The sequence below is a fragment of the Eubalaena glacialis genome, chromosome 2 (assembly GCF_028564815.1).
Source record: "Eubalaena glacialis isolate mEubGla1 chromosome 2, mEubGla1.1.hap2.+ XY, whole genome shotgun sequence".
Classification (NCBI taxonomy): Eukaryota; Metazoa; Chordata; class Mammalia; order Artiodactyla; family Balaenidae; genus Eubalaena; species Eubalaena glacialis.
The window spans coordinates 4256856-4279302 of NC_083717.1; the positions used below are offsets into that span (position 1 = coordinate 4256856).

A 22447-nucleotide genomic window follows, 5' to 3' on the forward strand; every position below is an offset into this window, starting at 1 on the left:
ACAGCATTTTTAGACCAGATTGAGACAAAGTAAAACGGTACTCAGGTAGGTGAGGTTGATGTCTACAGGTAAGAGAGCTGGTAACAGGTATCCTTTGGAGACAGCCGTTCCTTCACAATACCTCTAGCATTTAGGGAATTCCTCTCTCAACCAGACATCTAACACGATGTCTGTGAGAGTCAACGTTTCTGGCTCTCTGCTGACGTGTTTTTGGTGCTATAAAACTTCATGAAGTCATTTCATTAAAATGTTGTGAAATAGAAACTTGAAGAGAGGTCTTCCCTGTGTTTGTTTCTGACCACTCTAGCCTAGCACCCATCACCAGCCTTCCTGTCACTGCACAGGCTTATCTGTGTTTATATGCCACCTATTGGTACATCTTCTGGAGATGATAGAGTCTAGAGATGCTTATTTATTTACCAAGCTGAACGACAACAGAAAACGGGAGAGATTTTTAAGAGTGTCTACAACAAACTTGTCCAAAAACACGCTTCTCATATTTCCCACCAACAAAAGAACAGCCCTGTAACATTCATGCTTTAAAAGGGCGGTTATATATTAGAGGCAACATTACAGAAATACAAACTATATAAACATCCCCAAATCTACTTGAATGCCAAAGAAATTTCATCTGCTGCTCCATTTCTGTACCACTGCTGTCCAGTATGGTAGCCACAACCCTCGTATGCCTGTGGAGCATCTGAAATGTAGCACATGTGAATGAATGAATAAATTTTTGAAATTTAATTTAAATAAGAGTTAAATAGCCAGAAACTACTTTACTAGACATCATAGGTCTATAAAGCATAATATGTATTTTACAGTGCCCACTGCAGTCATGAAGGGCCAATTCCATGAGATTCCTAGACCTACAGAATACCATTTAATTTCTCTCATGCATTTGCATCCATGCAGAAGATGCCTGGAGATAATTTTAACTAGTACATTATTCCAGAAAAGGCAAGTCACTATTGTCTGCCTCACAATATGTTATGACTAGAGTCCTTTCATTCAACCTGGCTGTCTTTAAAATCAGGGCCCAAACCACTTGAGATACTGGCTTTAAAATAATATTTGGTCACATTACCACCCATGACATAGTTTTGCTAAAAGAAAAAAAAAAAAACCCGTTAAGCTTCTGGAGCTATCAGTTTATAAGAAATACAGGGAACAGACAATTATATATAAACTACGCCAGTGTAATGCAGTTAGTTAGCAAAATTCACTCTCTGAAAACCCTGCAGAATAAGTGACCCAGTTTCTTCAAAAAATTACAAGGAAATAAAAAAGATATGGAAAACTAGATTAAGAGATTTAAGGACCTAGGAAACATTCGCAATGTATGGACTTTATTTGGATCCTGATTCAAACAAATAGTAATTTATATATTTATAATGCATAAAGTGAATATAATGCATATAAGTGAGTAAAATGTTTATATATAGAATGCTTATATATATAAAATGTATGTGTGTATATGTATAATACATGACAGTTGGGAAATGACACATGGCTGAGTGGCAACTTGATGATATTAGGGATGTACTGTTAAGGTCTATCGATAATGGCATTATGGTTTAAATAAAAAGGGTCTTCAATGTTTAGAAATACATACTGAAACATTTACAGATAACATCATATGATGTCTGGGATTAGCTTCAAAATAATTCAGAGACAGGAGAGGAAGGTGGGGGGAAGACTGGAAATGAAACCAGACTGGCCATGAATAGATGATAGTTGAAACTAGGTGATGAGTACCTGAGGTTTCCTGTAAAATTCTTTACTTCATATATATTGGAATTCCCTTAAACAGTTTTAGAAATAAAAGTGGCCTTTTGATCATTTCTTTCACAATAGAGTTCTAAAACATTACTGACACTCTTATTTGCTCTCTTTTCTCATGCTCTTTAAAATTATATTCCAATATAACCTTGCTTCTTTGTGCCCTGTAAATGTTTTCACAGCCACTGATCCCCAACAGTCAAGTTCTGATCTAAGTTAGTATTTATTGTAAGCATTAAGAAATTTGATTAGTCCACAGCCAACACCACACTCAGTGGAAATGCTGAAAGCTTTTCCTCTAAGATCAGGAACGACACAGGGATGCCCACTCTCACCACTTCTTTCAACATAGTATTGAAAGTCCTAGCCAGAGCAGTTTGGCAAGAAACAAATAAAAGACATATAAATTGGAAAGGAAGTAAAACTCTCACTGTTTGTAGATGACATGATAGTATATACAGAAAACTCTTAAAGACTCCACCAAAAGACCGTTAGAACTAATAAGCGAATTCAGTAAAGTTGCAAGATACAAAATTAGCTTACAAAAATCTGTTGCGTTTCTGTACACTAATAATGAACTATCAGAAAGAGGAAGTAAGAAAACAATCCCATTTACAATTGCATCAAAAAGAATACCTAGGAATAAATAAAACCAAGGAGGTGAAAGACCTGTACTCTGAAAACTGTAAGACACCGATGAAAGAAACTGAAGACATAAATAGATATTCCATGCTCATGGATTGGAAGAATTAATATTGTCAAAATGTCCATACTACCCAAGTGATCTACAGATTTATTGCAATCCCTATCAAAAATCTAATGGCATTTTTCACAGATACAGAACAATCCTAAAATTTGTATGGAATCACAAAAGACCCCAAACAGCCAAAGCAATCTTGAGAAAGAACAAAGCTGGAGGACTCATGCTTCCTGACTTCAAACTATATCACAAAACTATAATAAAATAGTATGGTACTGGCATTAAAAACAGATCCATAGATCAGTGGAACAGACTAGAAGAGCCCAGAAGTAAACCCATGCGTATATGGTCAATTAATTTATGACAAAGGAGCCAAGAACATACAGTGGGGAAAAGGACAGTCTCTTCAATAATTGTGCTGGGTGAAAACGACAGCCATGTGCGTAAGAGTGAAACTGGACCACTATCTTACACCATACACGAAAATCAGCTCAAAATGGATTAAAGGCTTAAATATATATCCCGAAACCATAAAACTCCTAGAAAAAAACAAAGGTGGTAAGCTCCTTGACATTTGTCTTGGCAATGCTTTTTTGGATTTGACACCAAAAGCAAACACAAGAAAACCCAAAGTAAACAAGTGAAACTACATCAAACTAAAAAGCTTCTGCACAGCAAAGGAAACCATCAATAAAATGAAAAGGCAACCTGCCAAATGGGAGAAAATATTTGCAAATCATATATACAGGCATACATCAGAGATATTGCAGGTTTGGTTCCAGACTACCACAATAAAGCAAGTCACATGAACTTTTTGGTTTCCCAGTGCATATAAAAGTTATGTTTACACTAAACTGTAGTTTATTAAGTGTGCAAAAGCATTATGTCTTATAAAATCAATGTACATAATTAAAAAATACTTGATTGCTAAAAAATGCTAACCATCATCTGACCCTTCAGAGAGTCATAGTAGTAATGAAGATCACTGATCACAGATCACCATAGCAAATATAATGAAAAAGTTTGAAATATTGTGAGAATAACCAGAATGTAACACAAAAACACGAAGCGAGCAATGTTAGAAAAATGGTGCCAATAGACTTGCTCAAGGCAGGGTTGCCACAAACCTTCAATTTGTGAAAAACACAATATCTGCAAAGTGCAATAAAGTGAAAAGCACAATAAAATGAGGTATGCTTGTACAGGATGAGTTAATTTCCGAAATATATAAAGAACTCTTACAGCTTAATAGCAAAAACCGAACAGTCCAATTAACAAATGGGAAGAAGACCTGAATAGACATTTTTCCAAAGACGACATACAGATGGCCGACAGGTATATGAAAAGGCGCTCAACATCCCTAACCATCAGGGAAATGCAAATCAAAACCCCAATGAGATATCACCTCACACCTGTTAGGATGGCTATCATCAAAAAGATAATAACAAGTGCTGTGGTGATAATGTGGAGAAAAGGGAACCCTCCTGCACTCTTGGTGGGAATGTGAACTGGTGCTGTCACTATGGAAAATGATACGGAGGTTCCTCCAAAAATTAAAAATAGAGCTACCATGTGATCCAGTGATAGAATCTTGACTGAAATGTGGAATTGGAGGGAAAAAAAAAAAGCATAGGTAAAAAGAACAGATTGGGGGTAGCCAGAGGTGGGAAGTGGGGGGTGGGTGAGGGTGGTCAAAAGTACAAATAAGTCCCACGGATGTGACGCACAGCGTGGTGACTATAGTTACTAATATTGTATATTTGAAAGTTGCTAAGAGAGTGGATCTTAGGAGTTCTCACAAGAAAACTTGTAACTGTACATAAACTTGTAACTAGACTTTCTGTGATCATAACACAATATATACATGGGTCAAGTCATGTTGTATACCTGAAATAATCTAATGGTATATGTCAGGAATGTCTCAATAAAAAGAAATTTGATCACAAAGATTTTCATCCATGTACTCAGTTAAATAACAGTTAATCACACAGAGTCCCACACCTTAAAAAAACTTCATTTTTCTTAGCAGTTTGAGTACTATGAAAAAAAAAGATTATAAATGTAGTACTTGTTCATTGCATAAAATCTGAGTAACAGATAAACATAAAATAATCCATTATCTTATTATGTATCCAAAAATTACTATCAACATATGTCAGTTTCTTAATATATGTATCATGTATATATGTGTATATATATGCATATATTTATATCTTCTAGTATTCTTACATACACAAATATCTTAACACTTTTTAAATTAAGGGGGGAAATGAGATATTCATTTAAAAATTTAAAGGAGATTTTTTTCAGAATCCCAGTGCAACATATTAGTAAGTAAACCTTAAAAAAAGATGACCAATGAATTATGAAGAAAACACTTTTAACTTCCAAGTAAAAATGATGCTTCAAAAAGAAATGTACCCGTACTAGTGGTTTTTCTTTGACAGAGTACATCATGCTTAGAATTTATTTCAAAAAAGAAATGTCAAAGACAGCTGATGTTCATTTCTGAAACTGAAAAGCCTTATTCACCTGTCCAAATCCCAATCACTTAACAGCCGTTGAATTAAAACTGGTGCTGATACTATGGAAAACAGCATGGAGGTTCCTCAAAAAGCTAAAAATAGAGTTGCCATATGATCCTGCAATCCAACTCCTGGGGATATACACAGACAAAACTATAATTCAAAAAGAGACATGTGCCTCTATGTACATAGCAGCACTACTCACAATAGCCAAGACATGAAAACAACCTAAATGCCCATCAACAGATGAATGGCTAAAGAAGATGTGGTACATATATACAATGGAATACTACTCAGCCATAAACAAGAATGAAATAATGCCATTTGCAGCAACATGGATGGACCCAGACATGATCATACTAAGTGAAGTGAGTCAGAGAAAGACAGATACCATATGATATCACTTACATGTGGAATCTAAAATATGACACAAATGAACTTTTCTAGGAAACAAATGGACTCACAGAACAGACTTGTGGTTGCCAAGGGGGAGGGGGGTGGGGGAGGGAAGGACTGGGAGTTTGGGATTAGCAGATGCAAACTAGTATATATAGGATGGATAAACAACAATGTCCTCCCGTATAGCACAGGGAACCGTATTCAATATCCTGTGATAAACCATAATGGAAAAGAATATAAAAAAATGTACATATATGTATAACTGAATCACTTTGCTGTACAGCAGAAATTAACACAACATTGTTAAATCAACTGTACTTCAATTAAAAGAAAAAACTCAGAGCTCAGAAACAATCATGTTTTCTGGAAGACGAGAAAGAAGAGAAGTGCATTCGTTTGGAAAGACATTTCTATAATTGAACAATACTGTAAAAACAGAGGCAGTTGTTACACTTTGTAGCTAGCGTTGGACGACATCCAAGCGGTCATTCGAGAATTAATAAGACTTGCGATGGCTCTGGTATCAGTGATGTGATGGTAATTCCAATGCCATTTCATAATCACTAAGCACAGAATTCTAATTTTGACAAGTTCCTTACTTATCCTAAAAAACGAAATCTGTAAAGCCCCCTCTAAGCCTCTTTTCCTTTCCCCAGGCCCAGGGAGGTCTGCCTCTGGGCACCCAGTCCCAGGCACCAAAGTGGCTTCCTCACTTCATAGAGTGTGTGATCCTTGGGTGACAGGCTTCATTTCTTGGAGCCCCCTAAGTGTTCTTTTTTGGAAAATGGAAATGAGGACTTAAGTGAATCAACATGCAAAGCATTTATTGTGGTGCCTGGCCCATAGTAAATACTTAATAAATGTCAAGTATTGCTTTGTGCCTACCTCTGTTAACATTTATTGCATTGTATTTTGATGATATTGAAAACTTTTCCAACAGGCAGTGAACTGATAGAACACTGGCAACAGTACATAATTACTTCCATTCCTTCCCTCAGTACAGTGCTTGGTACATGCTTGGCGCTCAAAAACTGTGTTGAAAGAATGAGTTAAAAAGGCAAAGAAAACATATAATCATTTAATATATATATAATGTAACATTTTTTTTTGCCTTTTTAATTGACTATATACGTATTAGGTAGAAGCTGCTGTTGTAGAAAAAAATTCATTAAATAAATCTTCAAAAACATGAATAATGAATTTGACTGCCAAAATATATTTAGATGAAGAACTCCCTTTGGGTAGAAATATTGCTATAGCTGGGCCATTGGAGCAATCTTGTGGAATAAAAAGTGCTAATTTATTAAGACAGACATAGCTACGCTGGTAATGGATAGGTCACGAGGAGGGAAGAAATGAGATTCAGAAGATCAATAGTCCCGTAAATTCCACATCGATTCACAAGGCTAGTTTTAGAGTCTATCATCCGCCCTTCATTCTCCATAAGTTATTTTTTTCTCTTCCTCAGAGAAGGCAGAGGTGGTAATTAGCATCACGACACTGCTCAATGGACAAAATCCTGGAGTGGTAGTCAGGACACCCAGGGTCTAGCCTTAGCTTTATTCGTTAGTAGGTGCCTTACCCACACTACACAGATCCCTTCACTTCCTATGGCTCTCAGATCCTTCACTGAACAGTGATGGGCTTGAACCAGATCGGTAGTTCTCAAACTCTGGCATATGGTAGAATCACTAGGCAGGCTTGTTAAACCAGAGATTGTAGGGTCCCACCTCCAGAGTTCCTGATTTTATAGGTTTGGATGGGGCCTGAGAATGTTCATTCTTCACTAATGCCCCCATGATGCTGATGCTGTTGATTTGGAGACCACACCTGAGAAGCAAATAAGGGGTGCTCTCTCTGGTGTGTCATCCCCGTTCCACAGTCCCTGGTGCTACCAACATAAGTGATGAACTTTTCTTTAATCGACGCTTCTGTTGCGATAACTGTAGGTTCACAAGCAGTTGTAAGAGATAACAGAGAACCCTGTGCCCTTTACCCAGTTTTCCTCAATGGGAACATCTTGCAAAACTGTAGTGCGATATCACAACCAGGATATTAATACAATCCACCCATCTTATTCAGATTTCCCCAGTTTTATGTACTCATCTGTGTGTGTGTGTGTGTGTGTGTGTGTGTGTGTGTGTACTGAGCTCTATGCAGTTTTATCATGTGTAGGTTCCTGTATTCATCACCACAGTTTAGAGACAGAACAGTTCCATCAGGACAAGGTGAAAGAGACAGACTTTTAACAAATTATCTCAGCTGACTCCTCAATTGGACTAAAAACATTTACCAAGTTGTAAACATTATTATCTGACCACCTAGTTGCTAATATACAAAGTAAATGCCTTCCCCTGCTCCCTGTGTGTTATCTGTCAGTTACAACTGTTGCCATGTGCATGGCTAAATCTAGCTTCACTTCCTTTACTCTCATTTGCTGATATTTTCCCACTTTCAGTACATAGTTTTTGCTATTGTGTGACACAAATAGATCCCACAACCGCACAGTTGTGTACAAACGGGTGCAAAGATGTAGCATAGTTTCCTAAATTGATTTGTCCCTGGAAAATTGCTTGGGGTAAAACCAAGCCACAATTTGCAGACAGTATAAAGTTGGGCAGATTAAAGAAACTCTGAGGTGAATTATTTTATAAAGCAATAATTAAGTATCTGAGTTTATTAGTTTTAAAAGTTTGGATTTGGAATTGGCAAATAACTGTATTACCAGGCCCTTTACTATTTTAATTTAAATAATATTTTTGCTTCTAAGACTATAATGTAATTTATGTGCATAGCTAATGTAGATATTTTAAATTATGATGCTTGACCAATATTACAACTGAGAAAAAAGGTGAGAAGTTTTATGAGCCCATATAAAGCCATCCATACAGGCAAAGAAGTCCTGTACCACTCCAAAAACCTGAGTATGTACTTAAAGCTACAAAATTTTCAGGTTTTTTTCCTTCATGTCACACAGTGGTACATTAGCATAATCAACTCCAAATGCAACATACTATACTTTTGTTTATGCAATGAAAGTTTTCTAAAATCTCATGTATAAAGCAAATTTTTACCTATCAAATTATATCTTCAATATACAGGATCTTTCATCCTATCAAATTATATCTTCAATATACAGGATCTTTCATCCTTTCATAAAAGAAATAATTGCTGTAATTGATCTCGTCTATTAAATTTGAGGTAAATTTTCTCAAATTTAATTTTTTACTAAATGTATACAAGAAAACGATGCTTTTGAAGTAAACTCCCCGGGACTTCCCTGGTGGTCCAGTAAGACTCTGCGCTCCCAGTGCAGGGGGCCCTGGTTCCATCCCTCGTCGGGGAACTAGATCCCGCGTGCCAAAACTCAGAGGTCACGTGCCACAACTCAGAGCTCGCATGCTGCAACTAAGAAGTCCACATGCTGCAAGTAAGATCCTGCGTGCTGCAACTAAGACCTGGGGCAGCCAAAACAAGTAAATATTAAAATAAAAAATAAACTCCCCCGTTTGCCCCTACCTTGGGTTGAAAGAACTTCCAGGATAATAAGTAATGCTTGAAAGAAGAAGTTCTTAGCAGTTGTTTCTGCCCCCAAACTCAGTGTCTGGTTTACCTTTCCTCCAGCATACACTTTCCAGCAGTTCACAAACACTGGAACATAAGCACTGCTTTAATTTGACTTAGATCTTTGAAATGCTAATACTCTTTAAAAATAAAGCAACATTGCAGAGAACTTATTGTGCAGACTGAGGAAAATATGCTACATAGAAACTGGTTTAAAGGGTAAGAAAAACTGACTTCAGTAAAAGCAAAGATTGGAGTGTTGATACTTTAATACAGACAGTTTATCCTCTTATGGGGCAATATAGCAGCAATAATTCTCTTACCCCCCAACTTTAATATATCGTTAATGTCAGCAAAACTACAGCTTAAAAGAATACGATAGAGAATAACTTGTTTTCCCTGGAGAAAACGCAGATTTGTGATGTACAACAAACACTGAATGCAAAGCCACTTTCCAAGTTTGCATAAACACAGAGGACAGAAAATCAAGGTGTGGTGCGTTCGGGGAGAGAGGCAGTGTCAAGGTGTGACTACCCACTTATCGCATATTTTTTTACTAAGCACCTACTTTGTGCCAGTCAGTGCGGGATGTACCGGGGAAGCAATAATGAGCCAAAAGAGATCCAATCTCTGAGCTCACAGGGCTTATCATCGAGTGGGGGAGACAGGCATCAATAATGCACTCACGCAGTGAGGGTACCATGGCAGCCCTTCCCGTGATTCAAAGGGGGAGTCAGGAGAGGAGGGAACAGCAGGTGCAAAGGCTCCGCGGCAGACAAAGGACTGAGTGAAAGGCAATGTTATGGATTGAACCGTGTCCTCCCCCCCCCAAATTTCCTATGTTGAAGTCCCAACCCCCAGTACCTCAGAATGAAACCCTATTTGGTGATAGAGCCTTTCAAGAGGTAAAGTTAAATGTGGTCCTACAGGTGGGCTCCCATCCATGTGACTGTATTTGGCCACAGGGCCTTCAAAGAGGTGATTAAGCTAAAATGAGGCCAGTAGGATGGGGCGGGCTACATCAGTATGACTGGTGTCCTCATAAGACGAGAGAGAGAGAGACAGACACCAAGGAGGTGCAGACACAGGAGAGGTCATGTGAAGACACAGCGAGAAGGCGGCCGTCGGCAAGCCAAGGAGAGAGGCCTCAGGAGAAAAAGACCTGCTGACCCCTTGATCTTGAACTTCCAGCCTCTAGAAATGTGAGAAATAAGTTTGTTTCCGCCTCATGGTCTGTATGATTTTGTTACTGCAGCCGTGGAAGGCGAGTGCAGACGGCGTGGGTGGAGTGGCAGGAGCGAGGCAGAGCAGTGTGAGGTGAGGCTAAGCGCTGTGGACACTTGGAGTCCAGGTCCAGGTCCAGGTCGAGGAGTTCTGCTGTCGTCCAAGAACAGTGCAGAGACATTTACAGTTTGAAGCAGGGATGTGTCCGGAACAGATCTGCTCTTTGAAAAGATTTCTTCAGCTGTGGCATGAAGAACTAAGGGATGCAGGTCAAAATAGGTGTGAAGCACTTACGGTGCCTCGGGGCCCTTGGACTGGAGCAGTGGTGTAAACACTGCACGTGATGAGACAGATGGGACAGAAATTCAGGAGGCGAAACTGACAAGACCTGGAGATGTGCTGGGGAAGGAAGTGCGGGAGCTCACGTATCAAGAGGGCTACAGAGTCTCCTGGTTCTCAAAACGGAGATGAGCATCCCGACTGTTGTGACTCAGATGAGAAACCCTGGGAAATTATCAGAACACAGGAAAGATGATAAATTCTCTTTAGCATGTGCTAAGTTTGAGGAATATACAAGGCAACACCGTCAAGTAGGATGTATAACTCTGGAGTGGAAAGGCACTGTCCAGCTTGGGATACAAACTGTGAGCTCTCTGCATATAGGAAGTAACTGGAGCCAGTGGTATGAATAGTTGTGCTGAGAGAGAGGGACCAGAGAGAGGACCCAAGAAGAACAGTTAAGAACTCACAGTCTAAAGAAGATGTGGTCTATGTGTATATATACATACTGCTCAGCCATTAAGAAGAATGAAATAACGCCATCTGCAGCAACATGGATGGACCTAGGGATTATCACAGTGAGTGAAGTAAGTCCGAAAGAGAAAGACAGAGACCATGTGATATCACTTCGATGGGAAATCTAACATACGACACAAATGAACTTATCTACGAAACAGAAACAGACTCACAGCCATAGAGAACAGACTTGTGGTTACTGAGTGGGAGGAGGGTGAGGGAGGGAAGGAATGGGAGTTTGGGATGAGCAGCTGCAAACTAACTAGTATATAGAGGATGGATCAACAACAAGGTCCTACTGTATAGCACAGGGAACTATATTCAATATCCTGTGATAAACCATAATGGAGAAGAATATGAAAAATGTATATATATGTATAACTGAGTCACTTTCTGAACAGCAAAATTAACACAACATTGTAAATCAACTCCACGTCAATAAAATTAAAAAAAAAAAGAACTCACATTCAAAAGCCACATAGCATAAGCCTGCAAAAAAAAGGAAAGGCAGGAGGGCCAGAATCAGTGCTGTTGAGGAATCCAAGAGAAGGGGTGCTTCAAGGAGAGGGGGACAAATGTCCTCCAAATGTCACTGCAACGTCACGTAAAACAGACTGCAACATGTCCACTGGACTAGTGACAGGGAGGTTACTGGTAACTTCTTTATAAACAAATTTGGAGCCAGCTGGAGAGTGAATAATAGTGACTGAAATGGGGACACTAAGTTTGGAAAACTTAGATTTTGGGGGGCTGTGTTCAGCCGGGTGGTGGGGACAGAGAGAGAGGTCGAGGCCACTGAAGGGACTCTGTGGGTCAGGGTAGGGTGCTTTATGGCATTTACATTTTTAAATGGAATTAAATTAATTATTGAAAAAAAAAGATCCATAATTTAGGAAAAACCCCAGTTGATAGCACCAAAACACTGAGAAGCTGGCAGGGGATAGGGAAAAGCGAATTTTCTTCTGCAACTGCTTTTCTTACAATGCTCATTTCTCACAATTCAATAGAAGCAGCTTCAAGTGTGTTATGTTAATTTTAAAATTCATGTGCAGTGGGGAACGCCCTGGCGGTCCAGTGGTTAGGTGTCCGCGTTCTCACTGCCAAGGGCCCGGGTTCAGTCCCTGGTGGGGGAACTAAGATCCCACAAGCCGCACAGGGCGACCCACCCCCCAAAAAAAAGAAAAAAAAAAAGATTGAATTAATGTGCAGTGAAATTGACTTTTTGAGGGGTGTCCAGCTATATGGATTTTCGCACGAGTACACAGTTGTGTAACCTCCAATTCCATCGCTCCCCAAACTGCTATCCCTTTGTGCTCACACCCTCCCCCAGGTAACCACAGCTGTTTGTCACTAGAGTTTTGGCTTTTCTAGGACGTCACATACATGGAACCATACAGTATTTGACCTTTCCAGACTGGCATCCTTAACTCAGCATAAGACCTTTGAAATTCACCCAAGCTGTTGCGTGATGCGATAGTTGTTCCGTGTTATTGCTAGGTAGTAGTATTTTATTGCATAGATATACCACAGTTCATATATTCACCCACTGAAAGACATGTGGGTTGTTTCCAGGCTTCAGCTATTATGAATAGAGCTTATATAATCATTTGTGTGTAAGAATTTATGTGATTTCTCTGGGGTAAACAGCTAGGAGTATGATTTCTGGATCATGTGGAAGGTATATTTTTAAAAACAGCTTTATGAAACATTAAACTGGACATATTTAAAATGTACAGTTATGTAAAATTTGACATTTGTATACACCCACAAAACCAACAACACAATGAAAGCAGTGAGATATCTATCACTCTCCCAAATTTCCCTGCACTGCTTTGTAATCTCTCCTTCCTACCCTTTTCTGGCATGCCTTTCCAAGCCCAGGCAGTCCCAGATCTGCTTTCTGTGGCTCTAGATTAGTTTGCTTTTCTCAGAGTTTTACATACATGGAATCACACAGTAGATACTCTTTTTAGTTTGACTTCTTTCACTCATGATTATTATGAGATTCATCAATGTGTATACCAATTAGCACAGTGGTTTTCCATTGTCTGGATATACCACGATTTGTTTATCCATCCACCTGTTCGTGGACATTTGGGTTGTTTCCAGTTTTTGATTACTGCCAATAAAGCTGCTATGAACATTTGTGTTCACGTCTTTATGTCCAATATGCTTTTGTTTTTCTCTTGGGTAAATACTTATTAGTGGGGTGAGTGGATCATAAGGTGGGTGTATGTTTAACGTTGTAAGACGCTGACAGATTTTCCAGAGTGGCTGTACCATTTTGCATTCCCACCAGCAATGTGTGAGAGTTCCAGCTGCTCTGCACCCTCACCCTCACTAGCACAAAGTATATATTTTTTCTTTTTTCTTTTTGTACCATCTTTGTTCAATTTTGGTATAAGGGTAATAGTGACCTCATAAAATAACTTGCAAAGTGTTTTTCTCCCCTTTTCTGAAAGATGTGTAGAAATGGTATTATTTCTTTTTTAAATGTTTGGTAGAATTCATCAGTGAAATCATCTGGGCTTGGAAATTTCTTTTTCTGGAAAATTTTTAGCTGCAAACTTAATTTTAAAAATAGTTACAGGACTACTCAGTTTATCTGTTCCATCTAGGGTGAGTATTGGTCATTTGTAGCTTTCGAGGAATGGTGCATCTCATCTAAATGGTCAATTTTATGTTTGTAGAGTTGTATACTTTTCATGGCTGTGGGGAAGCGTGTAGTGTTACTTGCTTTCTTGTTCATTATGCGGTAATTTGTGTCTTCTTTCTTTTTTCTTTGTCAGTCTAGCTAGAGGTTCGTCAGTTTTATTTATCTTTTCAGAGAACCTGCATTTGGTTTTATTGATTTTTCTCTACTAATTTTTAAATTTTCAATTTCACCGATTTCTGCTCATTTTTAAGTCATCTCCTTTGTGGTTGCTTTAGGTTTATTTTGCTCTTCTTTTAGTTTCTTAAGATTTTATTATTGACATAGGACCTTTCTTCTTTTCTAATAGGAATATTTAATGCTGTAAGTATCCCTCTAGGTACTGCTTTGGCTGTGTCACACAAATTGATATATTGTTATTTTCATTTGTGTTTAGTTCAACATATTTTATAAATTCTCTTGAGATGTCTTCTTAGATTTGTGGGTTATTTAGAAGCATCCTGCTTGATTTCAAAGTACTTCCAGATTTTCCTATTATCTTTCTGTTACTGATTTCTAGTTTAATTCAATTATGGTCAGAGAACATACTTTGCAAGATTTTAATTCTTTATATTTGTTAAGGTTTGTTTCATATCCCTGGATATGGTCTATCTTGGTGAATGTTCCATGTGAACTTAAGAAGAATGCGCATTTTACTTTTGTTGAATGGAATGCTCTGTAAATGTCAATTAAATACAGTTGGCCAATGATGCTGTTCAGTTCTTCTATATCCTTGCTGATTTTTCAGTCTATACTGCTATAGATTACTGAGAAAGGAGTATTGAAATCTCTACCTATGACTGTGGATTTATCCTTTCAGTTCCATTAGAGTTTGTTTCAAATATTTTGATGATCTGTTGTTAGGTGCACACATATTTGGGACCATTCTGTCTTCTTGGTGAATTTACACTTTTATCATTATGAATGTCCCTCTTTGCCTCTGGTAATCTTCTTTGCTCTGGAGTCTAGTATGTCCGATATTAATACAACCACTCCATCTTTCGTTTGACTAGTGTTTGCATGGCATATGTCTTTTCATCCTTTTATTTTTATCCTACATATATCATTATATTTGAAATGAGTTTCTTGTAGACAGCATATAATTGGGTTATATTTTTTAATCCATACTTACAATGTATTTTAATTGGTTTGTTCAGACCATTTACATTTACTGTATTTATGGATATGTTTAAATTTCCACCTACTATTTTATTATTTGCTTTCTGTTTATACCCTTTGTTTTTCTTTCTTCTATTTCCCCTTTCCTGCTATCTTTTGGGTTAAACATTTTCAGTATTCCATTTGAATATATCTATTGTGGGGTTTTTTTCTTTTTTTACTGTATCTCTTCCAATCATTTTTTTTAGTGATTGCTCTAGGGATTACAATATGTATACTTAACTTTTCATTATCTATTTAGGATCAATACTTTATGACTTCATTTGGAAATTATAGCACCATATAGATAGATCCCTTTGCTTTCCCTTCCTTCTGTTTAATTGTCTTCTAATATACCCACGTACATTGAAAAATCTCATCAGATGACGTTATACTTTTTGCTTTGAACTGTCAAACATATTTTAAAGAACTCAACAGAGTTAGGCTAGTTTATTACATTTACCCAGACAGTTACCATTTCGGTTACTTCATTCATGATCTTTTAGGTTGCCCTCGGACATAATTTCATTTCTTTCTAGGACTTCCAGTGGTAATTCTTACAGAGAAGGTCTGCTGGCAATGCAGATTCTTCTAGGATTCTATCACCTGACAGTGTCTTAATTTCTCCTTTATTCCTGAAGGATCTTTTTGCTGAGCATACAATTCTGAGTCGACACCACTTTCAGTAGATTGTTCCACGTCCTTCTGTTCTCTATGGTTTCTGATGAGAAACTGACAGTTGCTTGAATTGTTTCCCCATCAGTTATGTGTCATTTTTCTCTGTTCGCTTTTAATTTTCTCCTTTGGCTAGTTTTCAGTGGTTGGTTATGACATGACTAGGCATGGAGTTCTTTGGGTTTCTCCTATTTGAGGTTAGCTCACCTTCTTCAGTCTGTAGGTTTATGTCTTTTGCCAAGCTTGTAAAGTTCTAAGCCATTATTTCTTCGAGTATATTTTCAGCCCTACACTCTTTCTCCTCTCCTTCTGGTACTTCGATGGCATGGATGCTAGATTTTTTTGGAACTGTCCCACAAGTTTCTGGGGCTTTTTTTGTTATTATTTTCAATCTTTCTCTTTCTGTTGTTCAGATTGGATAATTTCAATTGATCTGTTTTCAAAGTTCATTGACTCTTTCCTCTGTCATCTCCATTCTTGAGGTTTGTTTGTTTTTTAATTTAGCTACTTATTTACTTACTAGTTATTAAATTTTTCAGTTCTAAGATATAGTTCTTTTTATCAGATCTAAATTCACATCTTATATACTTTAGTTAATGAATAAAAAATAAGAGAATTATATAAACTATGCACTGTGTTTGAAAAATTAGAAATAAAACTAATAATAGCAGCCACCATAAACTGATCTGCTACTACATACCACAAACTATATCATTTGCTTCTCACAATAATCCTAAGAGATATCTTGATAGTATCACCATTTTAGAGATGGGAAATGGACTCAAAGACTAAATAACTACTAGTTTAAAATCAATAAGAAGGATAGGAAAGACTTAAGAAAAGCAAGAAGAATAAAATAAAGACAGCAAAATTTACAAAGCAAAAAACAGGAAAAATGGTAGCATTTAGAACTATGCACAGTCTTAACAAAGAGCATCTACACATATACTTACATACCTGGAGTACTAAAGTATCAGTTTTGTACAAAGTTGGAACATGTTTCTTATAGGGTCCACCTAACACCCATAACATGTTATTTAACATGTTTTACTGGCAGGGGAGAGAGAATCCTCTGACCATTCTCCTACCGCTATATTTTTTCTTTGTAAAGTCATGTATTCCTCGTACTACCCTAGGAAAAACTAAAAATCCTCATACTTACAAAGAATTAGTTAATATATAATACACACAACACATTCCCCTTCTTTAGATACTATTAGAAAGCACGCATGCATACTGCATTTCCTAGGAGAACAGATGACACGTATGCCTGTGTGGATCCCCTACCCATCCTCTGGGCTCTGGCCCCAGGCCACCTTCCACGTGGTCTAAGGACTCTGCCCTCTGAATCCCCCTGCTTTGTTTGAGCAGAGCTCTAAGTCAAGGATGGAAGTTCCCTGTCAGCAAAATCAATGGATATGGCCAGTTGTTGTCTTCTTTGATCTTTCTGTAGCACCTGGAACACTAAACCTTCTCTCTCCTCACTGTGGCCCTTCTCTTTCATGGTTTTCCCTGTCCTGCTCTGGCAGGTCTTCTTTTTTTTTTTTTTTTGGCTGTGTTGGGTCTTCGTTGCTGCACACGGGCTTTCTCTAGTTGCGGTGAGCGGGGGCTACTCTTCGTTGCGGTGCACGTGCTTCTCACTGCGGTGGCTTCTCTTGTTGCAGAGCACGGGCTCTGGGCGTGCGGGCTTCAGTAGTTGTGGCACGTAGGCTCAGTAGTTGTGGCTCACGGGCTCTAGAGCACAGGCTCAGTAGTTGTGGCGCACGGGCTTAGTTGCTCCACAGCATGTGGGATCTTCCCGGACCAGGGATCGAACCCGTGTCCCCTGCGTTGGCAGGTGGATTCTTAACCACTGTGCCACCAGGGAAGTCCCTGGCAGCTCTTCTTGTTCCCAAGGCTTTTGCAGTCATTCAGGATGCACATGCACGTGGTGGCAGAACACTGGAGTCCCTCAATGCACACATTCTCAGCTGAGGTCAAACGAGTTGACGCTCTGCCCTCTGGTTTCAGCTCTCATGCTGTAAACTTGTGTTCTTCTTGTGGTCTATTTAGTGCCAGGTTCTTCTCATTTTTGTGCCTTTTAAAAATTTCACTGTTGAAAACAACCTCCACATGTAGGGCTGAAGTACCATCTAGTGTTCCTGACGGCAAGAAGGCTAAAATATGCCTTATGGAGAAAAAGCTTCGCTGAGCTTTATTCAGGCGTGATTTATAGAGCTGGTAGCTGTGAGTTCCAATGTTAAGGGAGTAACAATATCCAATTCAGGTGTCTAAATAGAAACATGCATCCAACCAAGTGATGTACGGGTCAGTGGATGAAAACGTGGGGACCAGAGGCCTGCAGGAACCTAACTCTGCATTCCCCCGGAAGCAGTGGCTCGGGATTCACGAGTTCAGTGTTTGCGGTGACTTCATAGACCATAACTCCCATGAATACCGAGAATCCACTGCATGTTAAGCCCTGTCCCCTCCGTGGAGTTCCGGCTCCGTGTGTACAATTTCCTGCTGGATATCTGGATGTTCCATAATATTGCAAATCCAACATGTGTACAAATGGAGCCGTCATCTTCCTTATCCCCCTCCCTGACCCCTACCCTCCTCCTTCCCTCTGCCACCGTCTTATTTAAGGCGTCTCTCATTCTCTAACTTGAATGAAGACAAGTCTCCTAGGTGACCTCCTGTCCAGGTCTTTGTCCCACCTCCACCCTGCTGTAGGGATTCTCCTAAGGCACCACTTTTAAAAAATTGAAGTATACCTGCTGTACAATATTATGTAAGTTACAGGTGTACAATGGTTGATTCACAATTTTGAAAGGTTAACTCCATTTATAGTTATTATAAAATATTGGCTCTATTCCCCATGTTGTACAATAGACCCTTGTAGCTTATTTTATACCTAATAGTTTGTACTATCTCTTAATCCCCTCCCCCTCTCTTGCCCCTCCCCCCTTCCATCTCCCCACTGGTAACCACTAGTTTGTTCTTTGTATCTGTGAGCCTGTAAAGGTGCCAGTTTTATTGTGCAGAGTGCACTATTCTCTCTGAAGCTGCTTCAACAGAATCTTAATTTCCCCTCACCTCACTCCTGCCCTGTTCCTTTCCCTTCTCCACAGTGCTGTCAGTGATCCTTCTAAAATGTACATCACCTCGTGTCACCTCTCTGCTTCCCTACATCTTCCTATTACATCCACAATAAAAGGCCTAAAAGTGCTACCTGATCAGGCCCTCCACTGTCTCTCTGACCTCAACCCCCCCCCCCAATCATTCCACTCCAGTCACACCAGCTTCCCTGCTACCCCTTCAACCCATCAGACACACTCCTACATCGGGGCCTTTGCACCTATTGCCCCCTCTGCCCAGAACTTCTCTTTTCTCAGGTAGCTGCAAGGGTAAAGAATTCACAACACAAAGATTCTGCTAAAATGGCACCTTCTCAGGGAGGCCTCGCCTGACTTCCCCATATAAAATCACACCCTCCTCCTCAGCTGACTCTCTACCTGCTTCTTCTACCAGGACTCATCAACCACTGACTCACTATCTCTAACTGTTATCTGTCTACAGCTACTTCTATTAGCTTCTGTCCACACCTTCTCTGTGGAACGAGAGCTGTATGAGCGTGAGGATGTGCTGTCCTTCACGTCTGTGTACCCCTCACTTACAGTGATGCCCAGCACATGGGTGGTTCTCAAGTGTTTGTCAATGGATGAATAAATGCCTAAAATCCAGTCATGGTTCTGTCGAGCCTTAAGGATAAGCCCCAAATTCCTTAATATCCCCCCCCCGTCCCCGCCCCTTTTCTCTCTGGTGTCATCTCCCACCTCTCTCCTTTTTAAACCATACACTCCGTCAAAGTAAAGCACGTATGTTTTCCAGAAGCCTCTGTGGCTCTTGAAATCCCTATCATACCCTTCACTCTTTTGCCCTTTTTCCTTGGCTAAACCCTATCACGTTTTAGGTCTCAGCTCGGGCTTCGCTCCTTGGAGGAGCTGTTCTTGGTGGCTACACCTTCCTGCAGCCTTAGGTCTTCAGCAAGCAGTTCAACGCACGAACAGCTTTCCCAATCACCCTCCATTTCAATGAGCTGACAACTGATTGGCCTTATTGCTACAAGCTCCTTCATTTTTTTGTTCCCAGACTTTAGCATGATAGTCACTGTCTAGTGTATGCTCACTGCTATGGAGTGCAGGAGTCATTGAACAGTAATATATAGTTGGTAGTTTCACAAAAGCCTTGGCAACCAACACGAATCTGTGACGCCATTGATTCAAATGATGAGTCTAAACAAATTACCTGACTTCGTTCATCAGTTGAAACAATGGAATGAGCATTTTGTAACTATTACTGTGAGCGTCAAAAATGTATACAAAGAGTTTTAAGGGTCACAGATGATAAGGATAGGAAATCACTATAAACAAAATGTAGGATCCCACCCCCCAAATATGTTTCTAAAGCTTGATGACTGAAGTTTAGTTAATGAGGGGCTGCTGGGGGAACAAAACTGGTTCTATAAGGTATTATACTCATCACAGATAAGGGTTATTGTTTTCAATAGTTTCTCTGTTTTTTATAGAATATACTTCAGAGTTAACTAAAAAGTTTGACATTAAAAGCCAGTTTCTCAAAGATCAAAGATCTCATACAACCATTAAAAAATTTACTTTATAAGAATAGAAACCTAATGCTCAGTAAGCTACATGTGTAACAGCGATTAACCTAAAACTTCAAGCAGGTGCCAAACAGATGAAATAGTTGCCAAAGCTCTTTCACTTGATCAAATTAGTACATGATAATACACAGCGTTCAAACACAACCCTGTAGACATGTTAACTAAAATCTCCAAATTGTTTTTACAAATGAAACAAAAATATTGCTATCAATATGATACAATTATAATTCTTGATATAATTCAAGTATTAAGGGATTTGGGATCATAGCCATTATTTATGGAAGTCATACTATGTTTAATCCTTCTAATAATTCTACAGTTAGTTACTACTCTCTCTCTTTTGCTGTTTAGATGAAGAAATGAAACCGTATACAAGCCCCATATCCCTGTCCTTTGAAGTCAAAGGCTTTTGCTTTAGTCTCCCAGGCCTCCCTTGAGTCTCTAAAGGCTGGCTCAAGAGTTAATAATTAGGAATGTCAAGATGTAAAAACAAAGAATAGCTGTTAGGCTGGGAAACTGGTAACAATTTAGACTATAAATCCACCACATAGCAGAGTCACCAAACTCCCAGTTCCCTGAAAGATAAAGGCCTGACACATATCCCTTAGTTGTTTTTAAGGAAGTAGACCCCCTCCAGATGAAAACTGCTGACAGCAAGAATGAGAAGGTTGAAACCAGAAGGTTGATGGTGCTTGAAACTTGATGCCAACCAATCCAAGAATTGTGCATGAGCTGATCACACACCCTAGGGCCCCCTCCCTCACACTGCCTTTAAAACCCCCTCCCTGGAAGCCAATGGGGAGTTTGGATCTTTTGAGCATGAGCTGCCCGTTCTCCTTGTTTGGCACCCTGCAATAAATGCTGTACTTTCCTTCACCTCAACCTGACGTCAGTAGACTGGCTTCACCGCATGCAGGCGAGGGGACCCAAGTTTGGTTCGGTAACAGAAACTGGGCCTTAAAGAGGCTGATGATGTTGCTTGTGGTAACAATGATGCAAAGCCAGGAGTTTTTAGAGTCTGCAGACACCAGAGCTCACGTCCGTGAAAAGAGACCACAGCCAAAACATTCATGCTGACAGCCTGTGGAATTTTTAACTCAAAACTTTCAAAACAAATCCTTCCATACCATGAAATCACTAAGACGGCAGCAGTGGCTACTGGTGACACGTGTCTGTATTGTCTCTGCGCTATGACACATAGAATTATCATCTAGTTAGATCTGCTCACCAGCAGCCTCAGGAGAGAAGGGTTTAAATGGCTTCAGCTCATCGGCGATGCACACACTTACCTAAACTTGACCTTGTGTTGGATCTTTCTATTATGGCGTGTTTACTGGGATTGTTCAAGACAGAGCGTTTGGCCAGTGAGATGTCAGCGGTGACCCTTGTGATGGAAATCCTGTTGGGGAAAAAGCAACAGAGGACTCTGAGGTTATTCATTGAATAAAAGGGGACAGAAGTGCATGCCCCGAACTCATCCAAGTATTTTATATATATATATATATATATATATATATATATATATATATGCATACACACACACACACACACACACACACACACACACACACGTACATACACAGTGACCATATTTTCAACCCAAAAAATATTGGGGCACTTAATCGTTCATTTTTTAAAAATCCTGCACTTACCTAACTTAGCATTTATTGGTTGCTTATCAAGTGCCAGGCATGCACTCAGCATTATTTCATTACCCAGACTATCTCATTAAATCATTCCAAAAACTTTATTTATTTATTTAACTTAAAAAAATATTTATTTATTTGTTTTTATTTTCGGCTGCCTTGGGTCTTCACTGCTGTGCGCGGGCTTTCTCTAGTTGCGGCGAGCAGGGGCTACTCTTTGTTGCGGTGCGTGGGCTTCTCATTGTTGTGGCTTCTCTTGTTGCAGAGCGTGGGCCGTAGGCACGTGGGCTTCAGTAGTTGTGGCATGCAGGCTCAGTAGTTGTGGCTCGCAGGCTCTAGAGTGCAGGCTCAGTAGTTGTAGCACACAGGCTTAGTTGCTCTGCGGCATGTGGGATCTTCCCGGGGCAGGGATTGAACCCATGTCTCCTACATTGGCAGGTGGATTCTTAACCACTGCACCACCAGGGAAGCCCAATCATTCCAAAAACTTCAGCGGAGAGGCTATCCTCCCATTTTTGCTGATGAAAAAAAGTGACCCATAGGTAGATCGTTTCTCCACGGCTATATATTTACAAAAAGCGGTAAAGCTGGGATTTGAACCCAGAACTCCCGAGAGCCTAT

At 39.5% G+C, this 22447-nt stretch overlaps 2 protein-coding genes across 5 annotated transcripts in view; one reads left to right on the forward strand and one right to left on the reverse strand.

The window, feature by feature from the left end:
- NSUN6 (NOP2/Sun RNA methyltransferase 6) overlaps window positions 1–22447 on the forward strand; it is a 110228-nt gene that overhangs the window by 84017 nt on the left and 3764 nt on the right. The gene's annotated exons all lie outside the window — the stretch shown is intronic.
- CACNB2 (calcium voltage-gated channel auxiliary subunit beta 2) overlaps window positions 1–22447 on the reverse strand; it is a 147401-nt gene that overhangs the window by 4841 nt on the left and 120113 nt on the right. For both annotated transcript variants that reach the window (XM_061178114.1, XM_061178111.1), the window contains exon 9: window positions 21470–21579. In XM_061178114.1, the coding sequence (XP_061034097.1) occupies window positions 21470–21579 (110 nt within the window). The remainder of the gene's footprint in view (window positions 1–21469; window positions 21580–22447) is intronic.